Source organism: Sciurus carolinensis, chromosome 12, assembly GCF_902686445.1.
Source record: "Sciurus carolinensis chromosome 12, mSciCar1.2, whole genome shotgun sequence".
Taxonomy (NCBI): domain Eukaryota; kingdom Metazoa; phylum Chordata; class Mammalia; order Rodentia; family Sciuridae; genus Sciurus; species Sciurus carolinensis.
Genome location: NC_062224.1, coordinates 102,489,314 through 102,506,420, shown reverse-complemented (window position 1 = coordinate 102,506,420; position 17,107 = coordinate 102,489,314). Strand labels below are relative to the sequence as shown.

Genomic DNA, 17,107 nt, shown 5'->3' with positions numbered 1-17,107 from the left:
AAAATTAAGTTTGAAATATTTCTTTAATTTACAGCATTTGGCCCTGGCTGATTTCTCTTCTAAATAGTTTCCATCCGCATGAAGAGGATCTCTCAAGTACTAATGGTAAGAACTGTCCAAACAATGCATTTTTGCTGTAGTTCTCTATCACTAATGGTGCGTTTAAGGCCAGGGAAAAATAGGTTTTTGTTGAGAAGTCTTTGACTTTAAATTCAGTATTTAAGAAGAGACTTTGAGCACTATACAGATTAAGTGGGTAAAAGTAGAAATGATATTCTTCCAGTTCTTCAAGCAACTTATTATTTGTTATTGTTGTTTTTGTTGTTGTTGTTGTTGATAGCATGCCTTGTTTTATTTGCTTATTTTTATGTGGTACTAAGGATTGAATCCAGCACTTCTGCCACTAGGCAAGTGCTCTGCCACTGAGCTACAGCCCCAGCCCCTCAAGCAGCTTATTCTTGCTCAGCAACATTGAGTAGGAGTTCAGAGAGTACAAGAATATCTTTAAATTCTTTCCATCTTTCTTTCCCTTTCATTCATACTATTTAAGGGGGGGAGTGTTAAGAATATCACTGTCAAAGTAATACCTACTCATCAGAAGATTTAGTGCACGCACCCCCCGCCCCCCGTAGTTCTTGCGTAGTACTTTGTACCAATCACATGACAGTATATTTTCTTCAGGCCCTTTTCTTTATGGGTAACAACATGTAATGTCTGGTATCAGATACAGCTGTGTACCTGTTTTTAAATTTAACATTATATTGTTAAGATTTTCTTTTGTCACTAAACATTTTGAAAAAAATTTTTACTGACTTCATGGTATTCTATCCTATTTGTTTACTCACTGTTGTGACTTTTAACATTTTCTTCCTTAATAAATAGTGCTACACTGAGCAACCTGTAACTTGACTCCCTTCTGATTATCTTCCATTAGAATCAATAGTCCTCAATGTTAACTTGCAAGTGAATCAACCTACTCAGGATTCAGTAGGTTTAGATGGGGCCCAAGAATCTGTATTTCTTTTTTGTAAGCTCTTGGTGATATGAGTGTTGTTCATTAGTACTTGGAGTAAAAGGAGATAAGTGATCTAAACATTGGGATTATTAAATCTGAGGCTAAGAATTTTTAGAAATGCTGATAACAAAGTTCATCATACCCATTCTCATGAATATTAGGGGAATGCCTAGGCCCCAAAGGTAACATGCTATTGGATTTTGACGAGTGAGTTATTTTTATCAGAATTACTATAAAGATCAGACAATTGAGCTTTATAGATACTTTCTTTCCATATATTTTTTGTGGGTTTTTTTTAATTCATTTTTAAATTTCTTTCCATATATTTTGTTTTTTTTAATTACTTTTAAAAATTTTAGTGAGCATTGTTCTACTGAATATTTTCATATTTAATATTTTTATTAAAATGTTGGCAAATGTTTATTTCCTCCCTTTAGCTACACCACTTCCAGAGGAGTTTGAGTTACAAGGATTCTTGGCTTTGCGACCTTCTTTCAGGTAGGTGGCTGCTGAAGGAAGTTTATTGCCTTGCTAGTGGTTGCAGTATTATAATTAAAGGAATCAGGTTTGGGTGTAGAACCTTTGCTCTGTGTCTTATTTCATAATAAAAACTAATAATGAAGTGTGTTGATGTGAAGTGCATTTGTGTATGTCATGCCTTTAATTCCTCTATAATACCAATACTAAGTGCTTAAGAAAGTAATGGAAAAGAAAGTTGCTTCTCCCAAGTAATATTTTTCACTGAATGATATGAACTTTCAGACTTTTCTTGAAATTAGAGGGTGAATGTCAAAAAGGGAAACAAATGTAAACCAAAGGTTATTACTTAAAATCTGGTTTTCCCAGTCATCTTGTGTCTCTTGGTTCCTCCCTCCCTAACTCCTCAGGAACCTTTGTTCATCTTTTGCTCCTCTCCATATTATTTTTCCTTTTTCTTTCTTTCTTTTCTTTTTTTTTTAAACCAACCACTTCCCTTAAATCTAGTAACACTCACATATGCTACATTCTTTTAAATAAAGTTGGGCTCAGTGTCTCATGTGCTTTGTAATCCTAGACACTCAGGAGGCTGAGTCAGAAGGATCACAAATTTGAGGACAGCCTCAGCAACTTAGCAAGACCTTATCTCAAAAAAAAAAGAGCTGGGGATATTGTGCCCCTGGTGCCATCCCCAGTACTACAAAAATAAAAATTAATTAAATAAATAAAATTCATAACCCCCATCTTGTTGCCTTATCTTTTCTCTTCATTAAACTTAAGATTAGTGTGAGCTAACCAAACTGACTCAGCTTCAGCTCAGCCTTCAGCAACTTAAAACTGTCCGTGCCTTCCTGGATACCATATTCCAGTGACTGCTTTATAATTTTCATCCTTTTTTAATCTTTAGCATTGAATATATTGATCCCCTTCCTTGACCCCCCCTCCTTTTTTTTTAGCTGTGTGACATTACTCTCCTCCCACCCTTAGTCTTTTTCACGCTTTCTTTTGCACCACATGTGTTGAATGTTGCTCTCCAGGATTCTCTCCTTTTTCTGTCCTTCCCACTTTCTCCATCCTCCCTGTTGATTAGATCCATCCCTGTCTTGAGTTTTTATCTTATAGTAAGTCCCAAATTTTCACTTCTGACTTCACTTAGACTTTGGATTCCTATTTTTAACAATCTCATGACCCTTATACTTTTTAGACTATATTATGACCAAAATTGGGTTTATATTTTCCTGTTTGGTCATTAAAATAAATCTTTTTGTATTTTTTTATCTGTGTTTGTAGACCAAGCTTTAAATTGTCCACTAACTTAGAAATCAGAAAAGTTCTTATTTTTATTAGTATTTCTCACCAAGTTTAGTAATTCAGTGGCCAAAATGCCTGTTAGGTTCAGCACCTTCCTTTTATTTCCCTGTAATTCAGGCTTTTATCACCATTTACTTGGAGCAAAAGAAACCTCCTACAGTTCTCTTCCCATAGTTCCTACTGCTTTCAGAATTTTTTTTTTTCAAGTGTAGAACTGTTGCTGTTCCATGACTAATCTAAAAGCTTAGGGATTTACACTTCCCCAGTTACTACAGTATTTCTTTCAGCTCAATGTCCAAGTCCTAACACTATCCAGCTCAGTTTTTCATTTATTTTCTCCTACTTCCTTCCCTTTCCCCTGGAACTTATACACACCGTGCACTCACTGTGTTTTATTCTAGGTTAGCTCTGTATTCTTATTTCTCCGTACACCTTATTCATGCTGTGCCTAGAACATTCCCTCCTCTTCTCCGGCCCTTCCCCTACTAGCCTGGTAAGCAGTTATCCTATCTGCTAAAGTCCAGCTCGGTGTCATTTACTCTGAAACCCTTCCAGAACTGCTGAGAAGGAACTCATCTTTCTTTTACTTTGTTCTTTTATTCTTTGCATAGTTTTTACTATAAGATTGAATCCTAATTTATTTATCAGATTGAATCATAATTATTTGTTTCTGAAACAAGGGACAATATCTCAATTTTACTTATGACCTCAACCTCCTCCCTACTACCTAATCTTTTTTTTTTTTTGGGAAGATTTAATGAGAAGAGAACTGAAAAACCCTTCTCATATGTGTATACTTCATGATATTTGTACTTTTTTCTGATTTAGAACAAGTCATCTTAAAAAAATGATAGATTAAAGCTGTTTTATAATAGGCACCTCAGAGACTCTTAGCATTGCCTTGGTCATTTTAATCAAATTATTTAGAAAGCAAGGTAAGTGGTAATAAAACTTTATTCTGAGCTGGGTTTTAGCTCTGTGGTAGAGCGCTTGCCTAGCACATAGGGGGCCCTGGGTTCCATCCCCAGCACAGCAAACAAACAAAAATTATACTTTATTATTACAATGACAAAAGAATCCTAATAAAAGTTGTAATTTATTTGAGCTTATTAACTAGAAAATGAAATATAAGTAAAAATATTCCATTAATGTAATGAGCTCTTATTTTTGTTTTCTGCTTTGTTTCCTTGTATTTAAAATCTTAACAAGCATAGTTGAAACAAATGCCATCAAGTAGCTAACCTGTCTGGAAAACATCTTATGTACATTGCACTAATTAGATGAACTTGTTTACCTGGAAAATATTTTTAGTGTTTAATTTTCTATAATTTGTTGTGTCAATTTTAGAAACTTGGATTTTTCCAAAGGCCACCAAGGTATCACAGGGGACAAAGAAGGTCAGCAACGGCGAATACGACAGCAACGCTTGATATCAATAGGCAAGTGGATTGCCGATAATCAGCCAAGGTGTGTCCATTGGCCTTCTAGCCTACTCCTTTTAATCATATTGTACTTACCCTCTCTCTCACATTTATTTCAGGCTTTGGTATGAATACTATTGATTATGAACTAAGTAAAAATATTTGTAACACAAAATCTAGCTATGAACCTAGTGATCATAAGTATACTTTTTATTTAAAAATCTGTTCCCCCAGTACACTGTTTACTATAGAGGAATTGGGCTTATCTCCATTGTTTATCATGAGCTTCTGCTGAAGTTTGTAAACATCTGCATAAATCTGAATTTTGGTTCTCACAGTGATTTGTATGGGCAAGAGCATGCTGGTTGGTTTCCGTCGAGACTAATTGGGATGGTGCTAGTAACTAATTAAATACAAAGCAGACCTGGCAGTTGGTATAATGGGGGGGGGGAGTTTTCAAATCAGATAGGTTTGAGTTCAGTTTCTGGTTCTGCCACTTTCTAGGTGGCTTTCATGTTTGAATGAACTTTTCACTTCTGAGTGTCAGTTTCTACACCTATAAAATAGGGCTTACATGTAGCTACCTTATAGGACATGTCAAGAGGTTTAGACTAGCATTGTATACTTTAAACATGGTCAGTAATTGTAACTAATTATTAGCAAACATGGAAAGGGTGAGGAAATGTATTGTGATATTTAAGTGTGCTAATAAGATTCTGAGTTTCCATGTACTTTCTGTGTGAGCTGGATCCACAATGTAATATACTGTTGTTTCCATAATTTTTAGGGCCAGGAATATATTGACTATTGAATCCATATACAGTTGAGTTACAGTTTTTTAGTTTTGTTCTTCATATATGGATTTATTTTTACTTTTTTTAGGCTGATTCAGTGTGAAAATGAGGTAGGGAAATTGTTGTTTATCACAGAAATTCCAGAATTGATACTGGAAGACCCCAGTGAAGCCAAAGAGAACCTCATTCTACAAGAAACATCTGTGATGGAGTCTATGGCTGCTGATGGGAGCCCAGGACTGAAATCAGTACTGTCTACGGGCCGAAGTCTAAGCAACAACTGTGACACAGGAGACAAACCAATGGTCACCTTCAAAGAGAACATTAAGCCACGAGAAGCGAACAGAGACCAAGGAAGAAGTTTTCCTCCCAAAGAGGTGAGAAGGGACTATAGCAAAGGAATAACTGTAACTAAGAATAATGGAAAGAAGGACAACAGCAAGAGGAAAACTGAAACCAAGAAATGCACCTTAGAAAAGTTACAGGAAAGCAGAATGTGGCAGTGCAGGCAAGCTGTATTTGAACCATAGAGCAGGTAGAGGAAGGCAGGCTCACACGAAAGGCAAGACTTCTCATTCTATTCTAAAGTCGTGAGCATTGGCTCTTCTGAAGTATATATGAATCCTTCAAATGCATCATAAGGTATGTAAAGAGCTGTGGTAGGGCTGAGGATGTAGCTCAGTGCGAGAGAGACCCTGGCTTCAGTCAGTCCCATACCAAAAAAAAAGTTGTGATAGTGGTGACTTTATCAATTCTTGGGAATTATAATGTGAGTGAAAAAAAAAATCTCAATCTGATATGAAATTCTTATCAGTCCTTTCTTAGTGTTTTGATGAGTTGTGGAGCCCTCATTTCCACACAGGTTTATATTTTTATTTATAAAGTTACAAATACTATTTGTTAATGTTAAAGCAAAGATTTGAGGTCTTTTGTTGATCCAAGATCTATTAAGGTTTATCCAGTTTCTGATCTTTTGTTCTCTGCCCAAGATTCACTATACAAAGTAAAACATTCTTAGAAAAAGATGAGGCTCTTTTTCTTGACGTTTATATCTGTCCCCACCAGTGGCATTGTCGTTTAATATTATCGCGATTCACAGGAATTTGTAAAACAAAAACCCAAGTATCTTGCTAAAAAAAAAAAAAGACTGCTAAGTTATTTTTGAATTTTATTTTATACCTTTTGAAAGAAATACAGGGAATTTCATGTAAACAGAGGGTCTTTACTCTTTGTTGATTTTATCAATACCATTAATGTTTGAATAACTACTTAAGTAGCCTTGTGACTCGTTACACATTTCAGCAAATGTATGTGTTTGCAGGAGGAACATTACATTGTTGACGGCTGCTTACAAATCAGTGTATCTTCAATTTATTTCCCTAATAGAATTTTTTTGAGAAAGGGAGAAATAATGAAACAATTTCATTTTCAGAGTCATAGTAGGAAGAGAAACAGAGAAAGGCATGGTAGAAATTGAGAAAAGAATGGAAAGAGAGGTGCTGGGGAAAAGGGGGGAAAATGAAGTAGAAAACCAAAGGACTCGTGTTTTAGGAATATCAAGATTAGTGTTTCCTGCCTGCTCGTCCTCCATTCTCTGTAATAGCCTTCCAGTAAGGTCCTGACCGAAAATGAAATCTCCTTTCCAATGCTACTTTTTTTTTTTTTTTCTCAACCTTGAGCAGTATATAGATACTTTCTGGCTTGATATATAGGCACTTACTTAGGCCTGTTACCTGCTGCTGAAAGTATCCTTTTTTTTTTATTCCAATGGGTGGTAAGTTGCAGGATAGATGCTTGGCTCTACACTTAGGCCTGCTCAGTGAAATTAAACTGGGGGCCAAAAATATCTCACCTGTGAGTTAATGGTCTTAATTAATTCAAAATTCAGCAGAAAAAACCCTGGACCTCACAGCAGGCAGTTTAAGATCACAGACAAGTTTTATAAACTGTTGGCATCAGGTGGATCATTTGTGAAAGTCCTTTCCATATTTAGAATTTCTGTGATTATGTGAAAGCAGAATTGTCATATTAAACTAAATCCTTATATATTTTATTGGCAATTAAATAATTTGTTTTGATTTTTTCATTTTTAACTTAGGTGAATTTAACTACCTTCAACATATACTTTTAGACATAATGAGAAGTTAAATACTTTCTTAGAAATAGGTACTTTTTCTGACACATTTGAATACCATGTTTTTATTGATAGTTTTGCCTCTGTTGGTCATAGGTAAAATCCCAGGCAGAACTGAGAAAGACTCCAGTGTCTGAAGCCAGGAAAACACCTGTAACTCAAACCCCAAGCCAAGCAAGTAACTCCCAGTTCATCCCCATTCATCACCCTGGAGCCTTCCCTCCTCTTCCTAGCCGGCCAGGTAAATGTTTTTTCTAATTTGTTTTACTTAATTCCATATGTGTCTGGGGATTTCTGTTCACTCACTGAGTCGTTTATTCTTTTAGAGTTACATTATTAAGCTATAATGTTATCAAATAGAAAAAGTTCAATTTTCTCTGATACTTATAAAATTATATTTGAGCCATTTCTCTGTAGTTCAAATACAAGTGCATGTTTATTACCATGAAGGAATTCCTATTGCTAAACTTCAGAAGCCATCTTTGGAGCACTCATATGGGTTGGAAATGTGGCTCAGCAGTAGATGGCTTGCTTAGCATATGTAAGACCCTGGGTTCAATCACCAACGCCCAAAAAAAAAAAAAGAACTTAGAATGTACTTATTACTTCAGTGGACAGAAGAAAATTAGAAAATAGTATTATTTAATTCTTAAAATCATATTAAAGATTGACAACATGGTTGATCTGTTGCTTTTATAATGTGTTAGAAATCCCCCCCTCAAAAATGACTTTTTTCCCCTTTTTGGCTCTCTTTAGAACTAAAGCTGTGTTCTTCTATTTTGAAGGGTTCCCGCCCCCAACATATGTTATTCCCCCTCCTGTGGCATTTTCTATGGGCTCAGGTTACACCTTCCCAGCTGGTGTTTCTGTCCCAGGAACCTTTCTTCAGCCTGCAGCTCACTCTCCAGCAGGAAACCAGGTGCAAGCTGGGAAACAGTCCCACATTCCTTACAGCCAGCAACGGCCCTCTGGACCAGGGCCAATGAACCAGGGACCTCAGCAATCACAGCCACCCTCCCAGCAACCCCTTCCATCTTTACCAGCTCAGCCAACAGCACAGTCCACAAGCCAGTTGCAGGTTCAAGCTCTTGCTCAGCAGCAGCAATCCCCTACAAAAGCCGTGCCAGCTTTGGGGAAAAGCCCTCCTCACCACTCTGGATTCCAGCAGGTACATTGCAGTGATGTGTACTGGCCACCCTGAAAAAAGGGAAGTGCCAAAATGATTTGCTTGGTTAATTTTAAAAGTGTTAAACTTTAAAATATACTTCCTGCCTAGACTTAGAATTTATTATTGTGGGAATACAAAAGTATTCTCCATTAGAAAAATTTTAATTTTTCTTTCTTTATCGATAAAGGATAGATAATACATTAAGTCTTCACTATCATTCTTTGCTAGTGCTAATTGTCAGCTTTGTAGGAAATTTTTTTTTTAGATTTTCTGTAAATAATTGTCTTATCTGAACATAAATTGCAAAATGAAAAGAAAATCATAATCTTAATGGAATGCTAAGATGAATGTGATACCAATCTTAAACATCATCCCTGCAACACTTGAAGCAGAACGTGTCTGTCTCTCTCTCATATATTCATTCATTAAGCCTTAAATAATTAAACTGAAAGAGTAAAATATGAGTTCAGTGGTGCTCATACTCTGTTCCTAGAAGTCTGTATTGAAAAACCCAAAAGGTAAAGGAAACTACTGCATTGCTTAGTTTTGGTTTTGGATTTTTATATCCACCCCAGCCCACACCCCACACACAGGGTTTGGTTTGGTTGGGTTGGGTTGGATTATGGTTATGGTTTTTCAGATTCATTCTGATTCTTTAGCATTAATTTTCAGTAACATTGCTCTTATCTTCATCTTGATAATAGATATCTCTTTTCAGTATCAACAGGCAGATGCCTCCAAACAACTGTGGAATCCTCCTCAGGTTCAAGGCCCGTTAGGGAAAATCATGCCTGTGAAACAGCCCTACTACCTTCAGTCCCAAGACCCCATAAAACTGTTTGAGCCGTCATTGCAACCTCCTGTAATGCAGCAGCAGCCTCTAGAGAAAAAAATGAAGCCTTTTCCCATGGAGCCATATAACCATAATCCCTCAGAAGTCAAGGTCCCAGAATTCTACTGGGATTCTTCCTATAGCATGGCTGATAATAGAGCTGTAATGGCACAGCAAGCAAATATAGACCGCAGGGGAAAACGGTCACCAGGAGTCTTCCGTCCAGAGCAGGATCCTGCGCCCAGGATGCCATTTGAGGTATGTGTTCTTTTCTATCACCACATTCTTAAATCTGGGTCTAAGATTACTTATCTTTTTAATTTTCTGTAGCAGATACTATACTTATTTATATTTTTCAAGTTGACACTTAAAAATCATATACATATAGGAAATAGGTGTTATAAAAGACCACTCTGGTCCATTAGTACTACAGCACTTGATCTCTTCAAAATTACATAGTATGATTCAATTGGGGGAACTGAAGAATTATAACTGATTTTAACTGTGGTGGTCCGGTGAAAAATGTGGAGGAATCTCTAATACAGCATTTTTTTAGAGAATTCTGAGACAAAGAGTTTCTCTCAGTTGGCTGAATCATCTGAGTTTAAAAATAGTCTTACTGAGCATTTAAACAAATTGCTTTCTGAGAGGAAAAAAGTCAGCCAGTTATCATGGACAGTAGAATTCCCTTTTCTTGCCCTTTTATTCATGAGAAGCAGGTGTGTTTGTAACTTTTTAAGAGACCCGTTTCTCCATTTGTTACACAAAATATGCTAATCATTTGCTCCATCGCATTGTTTTACCCACTAACTACATTAACTTTTTATGCTCTGTCCGTATTTTTGCTTCTCTGTTGTTTTGGTCTTTCTTCACGGTGTCCTGTGTCACTTTGCTTTTGTATTTCAGTCTTTTCTCTTTGCATTTAACTATTTCCCTACTGATTACTTCTCCACCCTTTTGGTTGCCTTGTCCACCTAATCATGCTACTACTACTTCATTATGCTTTTGTCATACCTAATTGCATCTCACTGTGATCCTTTCTGTCACTAGGACCCCAAGAGCTCCCCTTTGCTTCCTCCGGACCTGTTAAAGAGTCTGGCTGCCTTGGAGGAAGAGGAAGAGCTGATTTTTTCTAACCCTCCTGATCTTTACCCAGCTCTGCTGGGGCCTCTCGCCTCTCTTCCTGGACGAAGCCTCTTTGTATGTATTTGACATAATCTTGCTTCTTGCTCTAACCCCAGCTGCTTCTCTGATTTTATATTACTCAGTATAGGTGATTTCTTTTTTCTGGGGCTTTACTTCTTTATAGAAGTATAAAATATACTTCCTGATTGCCTTAAACTAACCTTAAAATGGTAATCCAATATGGCAAAACATTTCTGACTCGGTTCCCCCAGTCATAGAGTCATACAGAGCCTGGGTACACGTTATCTGCAAAGCATCCTGCAGGGCTGGTCATGCTCAGGCTGTGATATTAGAAACTGATTCACTTTCTAGGTGGCACCTCCATCTGGACCCCAAACTTAAGGTCATTTAATCTTGCCTAGGGAAAGTGAGATTTTTGGTCTTAAAATGTATTCAGATATGAAAAGAAATATGTTCTAGATGTTTTCTTACTGAAATTATTGAACAGCATTTAATTCTTTCCTGTTTGGCTGACTGAACCCAGAAAGAGCCCTGAAATTAACATTTGGATGCATAAACTGAGTTAAATTGAAGAAAATTCTATTTGTAAATATTGTTGGGTACCATAAATGAGTCAATACGAAGATAAATAACCAAGACAATGTAGAATCAAATTTGTTTGGATTAGTTATATCTTTTTTAAAGTAATGTAGAACACAGTCCACATTTCAGAGTTATTCTTTATGCTCATGAGCATTTATGTTATATTTTACTGAGGGCAGGGAGTATAAAAGATGGGAGGAAAGATGTATGCCATGCAGCTTTACCCCGCCCTTCATTACAGGCAGGAGAAAAAGATAGTTTTCCTTTCTTGGTGTTTCCTATAAACACAGGGCAAGATGCATTATATTAAAATGCATTAATTATAGTATCAGGAGAATTAAAAACAGTTTTCATGACATTAGCTGCCATCCCTGGTACTTGAAAGTTTCCTTAGGAATTTGCCTGGATGAATGACAGTAAATGTCTCCTCCCCACTTAGCAACTGAAGACCCCTGAAAACATCACTGGCGTTAGTGCTGCACCTGTGAGCAGGGACGTGGTGAAAGCCCTGCTGCTGTACTGAGGCCTAGGCATTTGTGCCTGTCTCGTTCCTTTTCTGCTGGTGTGGCTTGAGAGACAGAGAATACTAACTCTCTACCTATTTTCATATCATATCCCTGGGTTCCTATTGCTCCTGCTCCTTCCATTGGAAATGGAGCTAATGGGTGGAGCTAGTGGCTGGGGTGGGAGATTCTTTTCTCGTGTGTTTAAAAAACCCAACCATTAAAAAAAATTTCTTTTAAAGCCCTCAACAGTAACCCTTCTTATACTCATTCTTAACAATTTCATGTATATGAAAATGCCTTGCATGTAGTAGGTATTCAGTAAATGTTTGTTGATCCACTGTTTAGTGACTGTGAGCATTCAGCTTTCTTTTTCCCCATAACTTTCTTACAGCCAATAAGTGTTTCACTTTTAGTATATTAAGATGCACTACAAATATAGCTGCTTAGGAAACATGTAAACAAAACCAGTTGTCAGCCTTGAAAGACTTTTTTGTACATCATTAATATCAGTATTTTAAAAATTTAGGGAATAAGCAGTAGTAGAACAGTTTGGCATCTTGTTTTGAAATTCTTTTAAAAGCAGCTATTTCAAGGGAATTCCTGAGATTCATGCCTAAAAACTACTCAGAACGCTACTACTGTTCTCCATGCTCGCTGGTCCCTGCCAGTCTCTGAGCTAGCCTAGTAACTCCGATAAAGGAGAGTTCCGACTAACCCCCTGTGGCAACTGGAGCTTAGCCAGTGTCATGGTGTTGCAGCTATGAGTCCACATCTTCCAGGCATTGTATGGTGCACATTGAACAAGTACAAGTGTGCTTACACGTGGTCTTTTACTTGGACTCTGTAGTATCTTAAGACTGATATTAAGAAAATGAAAGGCATAACTTAACTGCTTTTCTTTCTGGGACTGTGAAGAAATCCTTGTTGGAGAAACCCTCAGAGCTCATGTCACATTCATCCTCTTTCCTGTCCCTCACCGGATTCTCTCTCAATCAGGTAGGTAAAAAGGATCTTGCTTGTGCTTTTATTCTGGGTGGACACTTTTTCCTGTTCTATTTCAGCACATCTGTTTTCTCTTTCCCTTCTTTTCCATATATTGATATCTTCCCAAAATTTGATTTTATCACCCAGTGTCTGATTGGGGCAAACTAGTGACCTGTAGGTTGTAAATTTGAACCCTTTAACTTGTCATTAATATTAAAATCCTTAGGGCTATATTGTTCAACCAAAAAATCTTTCACTTTTTTAAAAGTGGGTGGTTTATGTAGAGCAAAATAAAGGGTGAGAGAAAGCAAAAGGGGAAATGAAAATAAAAGCTTTAGGTATATTCAGAATCCATGAACATTACATTTCATTTTTTTAAATCTCTGTCTTGGAGGAAGTTTGTAACTTGAGTGTCATGTCTTTCAGGAAAGATACCCAAATAACAGTATGTTCAATGAGGTATATGGGAAAAACCTGACAACCGGTTCCAAAGCAGAACTCAGTCCCTCAATGGCACCCCAGGAAACATCACTGTACTCCCTTTTTGAAGGGACTCCGTGGTCTCCATCACTTCCTGCCAGTTCAGGTATTAACTAGTCTTAAATACAGACCTTGCCATTCCCATACATTGAAATCGACTAAAAGTAGGATTGTGTAATTACAAATATATTAGTTGGTTTTGTAAAAAAGCAACATCTGAAAGAAAGAAGGAAAAAGACTGATAAGCCAGTTTGTGTAAAAGATGATGCTAAAAAAAATTTAAAAAACAAAAAAATTTTTTACATCCTAGGTAATGAGCATAAGAGATAAAAGAGTTCTATCTTATGGTTTCAGCTTTTTTTAAGTTTTGTGATTCCCTTATGGGGACCCCCCCAATTTACCTCTCTGCCAAAGCCCTGTGGTTTTTTTGTTTTTTTAGTAAAATTTGGGTGATTGGATCTGCAGGCAGCATTGGTTCTGGTATGTTTGTGAAACATCTGCTATGTAACCTGTATTGCTGTTATTACTAGATCACTCAACACCAGCCAGCCAGTCTCCTCATTCCTCTAACCCAAGCAGCCTGCCCAGCTCTCCTCCAACACACAACCATAATTCTGTTCCATTCTCCAATTTTGGACCCATTGGGACTCCAGACAACAGGGATAGGAGGACTGCAGATCGGTGGAAAACGGATAAGCCAGGTGAGATCCAGGCTTCATTATCTAGAAAAAATGAGCAAACTTGTTCTAACCTTACCCCGGTTTGGTATTTGGCAATGGTAGAACATCATCTTAAATTCTTATCTCTTTCTGTCCCTTAGCCATGGGTGGGTTTGGCGTTGATTATCTCTCAGCAACATCATCCTCTGAGAACAGTTGGCATCAGGCCAGCACTCCAAGTGGCACCTGGACAGGCCATGGCCCCTCCATGGAGGATTCCTCTGCTGTCCTCATGGAAAGCCTAAAGGTGAGTAGACTTCAGAACAGGAGCCGCAAAACTGGCAGCCATGGCCTTTCTACTTCCGTTGACACAAGTAGCTAGGCTTGCTTCTTGCCTGGGAGCTGCTTAAACAGAAACCACCTGCAGCACAGTCCTAGGAACACCTTCTGCCTAGTGATTTTGAATGGGATTTTTTTTTTTAATTTGCGAATTCACTAGCAATTAAGTATCATCACGGGATCCAAAACGTAAAGGTTCTAGTTTCATTCTAAGGTTGAAAAAATTCAGATTCATCTTGCTATGTTTGTTTTAAGCCTTTTCTGACCAAATGAAAGAAAAGTATGTAGTATTAGAAATGTTTTATTTGCCTAAAACAAACTACTACAAATATACCCTGTAGTACCACCTGGAACTGAGTTTTACTAAAAAGATTTTATTTAAAACATAACTCACCTTTTCCATTTTAAAAGTAATTTTAATAGGAACTAACTAGTCTTGAGAGTCTTATAATGACTTTGTGATAGCTGAGTTGTTTTAGGGGGCAAAGTAGGGTTCTTGGGACATATATGTCTCTCTTTTTTTTTTCTTTTTAGATGTAATAGTAGAGTATATTTTGACATATTCTACATACATAGAGTACAACTTAATTCTGAAAGGATCCCATTCTTTTGGTGGTACATGATGTTATAGTTGGCTGGGATTCATGCACAAGTCCCAGTCAGCCAGCCAGACATCTGACCTCTGTTGACAAGATCTGGGCTGTTTTTCAGTCTATCTGGTCCAGTTCCATGATGCATCCTGGACCTTCCGCTCTGGAGCAGTTGTTAATGCAGCAGAAGCAGAAACAGCAGCGGGGACAAGGCACCATGAACCCTCCACACTGAGGCCAAAGTGGCAACCCTGGGAATGAAGGCTCCATAAACCATGGCATGCTGGGTTTGCAGGACTGGCCCACACAGTCCCCTGCAGGTGGCAGCCCTCTTGTCTGTTTCTTGCTATCAAGAGGGTGTAAGTGTTCCACCAGCCCGCTGAGTGTGCACGAAATGTTCGCAGTGCAACAAAAAGAAAAAATCCATCAGGAACTCTCCGTCCCCCCAGGTCCTTCTGGAGGGAGAGAGGAACTGCTGTTTGTCTCACTCAGTTACTTGATATCACCGCCTCTCACCTTCTCCATCGTGCATGTCCCCAGCCACATGGGAAGTGAAAGCTGAGAAGGGAAGGCAGATGGGAGAAGCCAATGGGAACTTCTCAGTCCTTGTTTCCTCTTTGGGGAATAAAATAGGAATCCATTAATGATTGCTTTGCTGACTGAGAATGTAGTTGAAATTATTCCTAAACATCTTTTATTATTGTTATTACTCTCAGTAGTAAAATATCACACTGAATTCTTCCATACACAGGTGTGCTTCTAGTCAGTGTGTAGCAAGGACAGCCCCGTTCACTGCTCCTGTGAGAGGTTGGTGGTGACAGGATGGGGAACCGACCTCTTCAGCCAGTGGAAGTGTTCCGAGAGGAGAGGACAGGGCCTCTTAGAAGGTCCTGGTAGGACCTCCTTCTGGCCTGGAGATTCCAGCAGGAAATGCCCTTCACTCTGTAGGTGCTCGAGCCCCCAGATACGGCGTGGGTGGTGGTGCTGGGCTGGACTAGCAGGTGACTGCTGTAGGATTTCAAATTACGTTTTTGATTCCTGTACCTTCTGCGGTAGCCTAGCCAGCAGTCTCACAGAGGCAGGCGGATCCATCCTGGCCTGACGCATTTTAATGGGTAGAAGCTTTCAGTGTGGTTATTTTTTGTTTGGTTGGTTTTTGTGCCCCCATCCTACTCAGCCAGCCTCCTGCACCTGTCTCCATCCCTTTTTAACCCTGTGCTGTTTGCTAGTAATTGTTTTTATTCCTAATGTGTACGACATCTTGCCAAGAAGCAACAGCATGGGTTCCAGCAGTTGGAACCCAAAAGACAGTCTGAAGAAGAAGGAAGTGACGGTGTCTGCACTACCGCAGAGGGGCCAGGCCCCTGCCCAGCTGCAGCCTCCCAGCCTCCACTTCGAGAGTGAGATTCAAGGCAACGTGGACACACGCACGTCGTGAACAGAAGAAAATACAACGAAGGCCGTTTTGGAAAAGGCAAAAGAATGGAAAATAAACTTTTTATTTGATATTTATTAGGAGGAAAGAGGACTGAAGATGTTCTTGTGTAGAAACGAAAGGACAGCGTTTCTGTTAGTCGTTTCCTGGAAAAGTAATATTTTAAGGGGAAATTATGGAAACAATCTAAATGTCCAATTGCTGTGCTAGTGGTAGGGATTATTTTCTGGGAGGTCTCTCCTGTGTTTGAGTGTGTGTGTGCGTGTGTGTGTGTGCACGCATGTGCTCACACATGCCTATCTGCTCTCCCAGAGGGAAGGGGTTGTGTGTATGAGTGTGTGAGTTAGTGTGGAAATTAGCTGGAAAACAGCTGCAGAGCAAAGCACATCCAGGAGCCCCGGTTGTCACTGGAGTCTGGGCAACCCCAGCAATTGAAAGGGGTGAGATAATGCTCACTGCTCTTCAGAAAGAGTGGTTGGAGTCCCCGTTGTGCTTGCATTACTGCTCTTTTAGTTTGACATGGTGTCTGGGATTTTTGTTTTCTGGTTTCTTTCTTTCTTTCTTTCTTTTTTTTTTTTGAAAGGTCTGAAAGGGTGAAGGCCCCCACCCAATGGCAATATGAAACCTGTGCTTCTCTCCAGCCCCTTCACTGTGTCCACCTTTCTCCTTTTCCTTTCCTGAGCCTCTTTCCCCACTGCCTTACCCAGTTGTGTGTTCCAGCTCTGCATTCAGGCAGCTGCCACATTCCAGTGTTTGAACTGTCACTGATTCTTGCACCCTAGACAAGCAAACCAGGCTTAACATCTCCCGCCAGTAGTACCCAGTTCCCATCTGCAGCCCCATTCTGCATGAGAATTTGATGTTTGGAATGTTTTCTGACTCTTGGGGCAGGGCTCTTCGCCTTGTCATCCTCTCTATGGAGTAATGAGGAGGGGGAGGAGAATCTTCATCCGAAATTGGTTTCGTGTAGTAAACTTACTTTTACGGGTTGATTGTTTGGTTTGTTTTGGATTTTGTTTTGTTTTTTGTCTGTCTGTGCGAGACCTGCAGCTGCTGAAATCAGCTTTGCCTTTAATTAAACCATGTTCTCTCCAACCACATCTGTGTGTGAATTGTTTCTTTTCTATCCTAAAAGATACAATGTTGAAGAAAATCCTACTCAAAAAAATTTCGCCTATGTACAAGTTGTCTAGGGAAAAGCAAAGATGGGTCAGAACTTGAATGTTTCTGGGTT

General features: G+C 38.7%; 1 protein-coding gene across 7 annotated transcripts in view; it reads left to right on the top strand.

The window, feature by feature from the left end:
• Smg7 (SMG7 nonsense mediated mRNA decay factor) overlaps positions 1-15,924 on the top strand; it is a 77,129-nt gene extending 61,205 nt beyond the window's left edge. For 4 of the 7 annotated variants that reach the window (XM_047520439.1, XM_047520438.1, XM_047520435.1 and 1 more), the window contains 13 exons: positions 35-105; positions 1,453-1,513; positions 4,151-4,270; positions 5,107-5,395; positions 7,249-7,393; positions 7,938-8,320; positions 9,039-9,410; positions 10,203-10,352; positions 12,302-12,382; positions 12,797-12,956; positions 13,381-13,551; positions 13,671-13,816; positions 14,560-15,924. In XM_047520439.1, the coding sequence (XP_047376395.1) occupies positions 35-105; positions 1,453-1,513; positions 4,151-4,270; positions 5,107-5,395; positions 7,249-7,393; positions 7,938-8,320; positions 9,039-9,410; positions 10,203-10,352; positions 12,302-12,382; positions 12,797-12,956; positions 13,381-13,551; positions 13,671-13,816; positions 14,560-14,673 (2,263 nt within the window). In that variant the 3' untranslated portion in view covers positions 14,674-15,924. The remainder of the gene's footprint in view (positions 1-34; positions 106-1,452; positions 1,514-4,150; positions 4,271-5,106; positions 5,396-7,248; positions 7,394-7,937; positions 8,321-9,038; positions 9,411-10,202; positions 10,353-12,301; positions 12,383-12,796; positions 12,957-13,380; positions 13,552-13,670; positions 13,817-14,559) is intronic. The other 3 variants (XM_047520436.1, XM_047520434.1, XM_047520437.1) reach the window with 3 other exon arrangements.
• Positions 15,925-17,107: the final 1,183 nt, after the last annotated feature.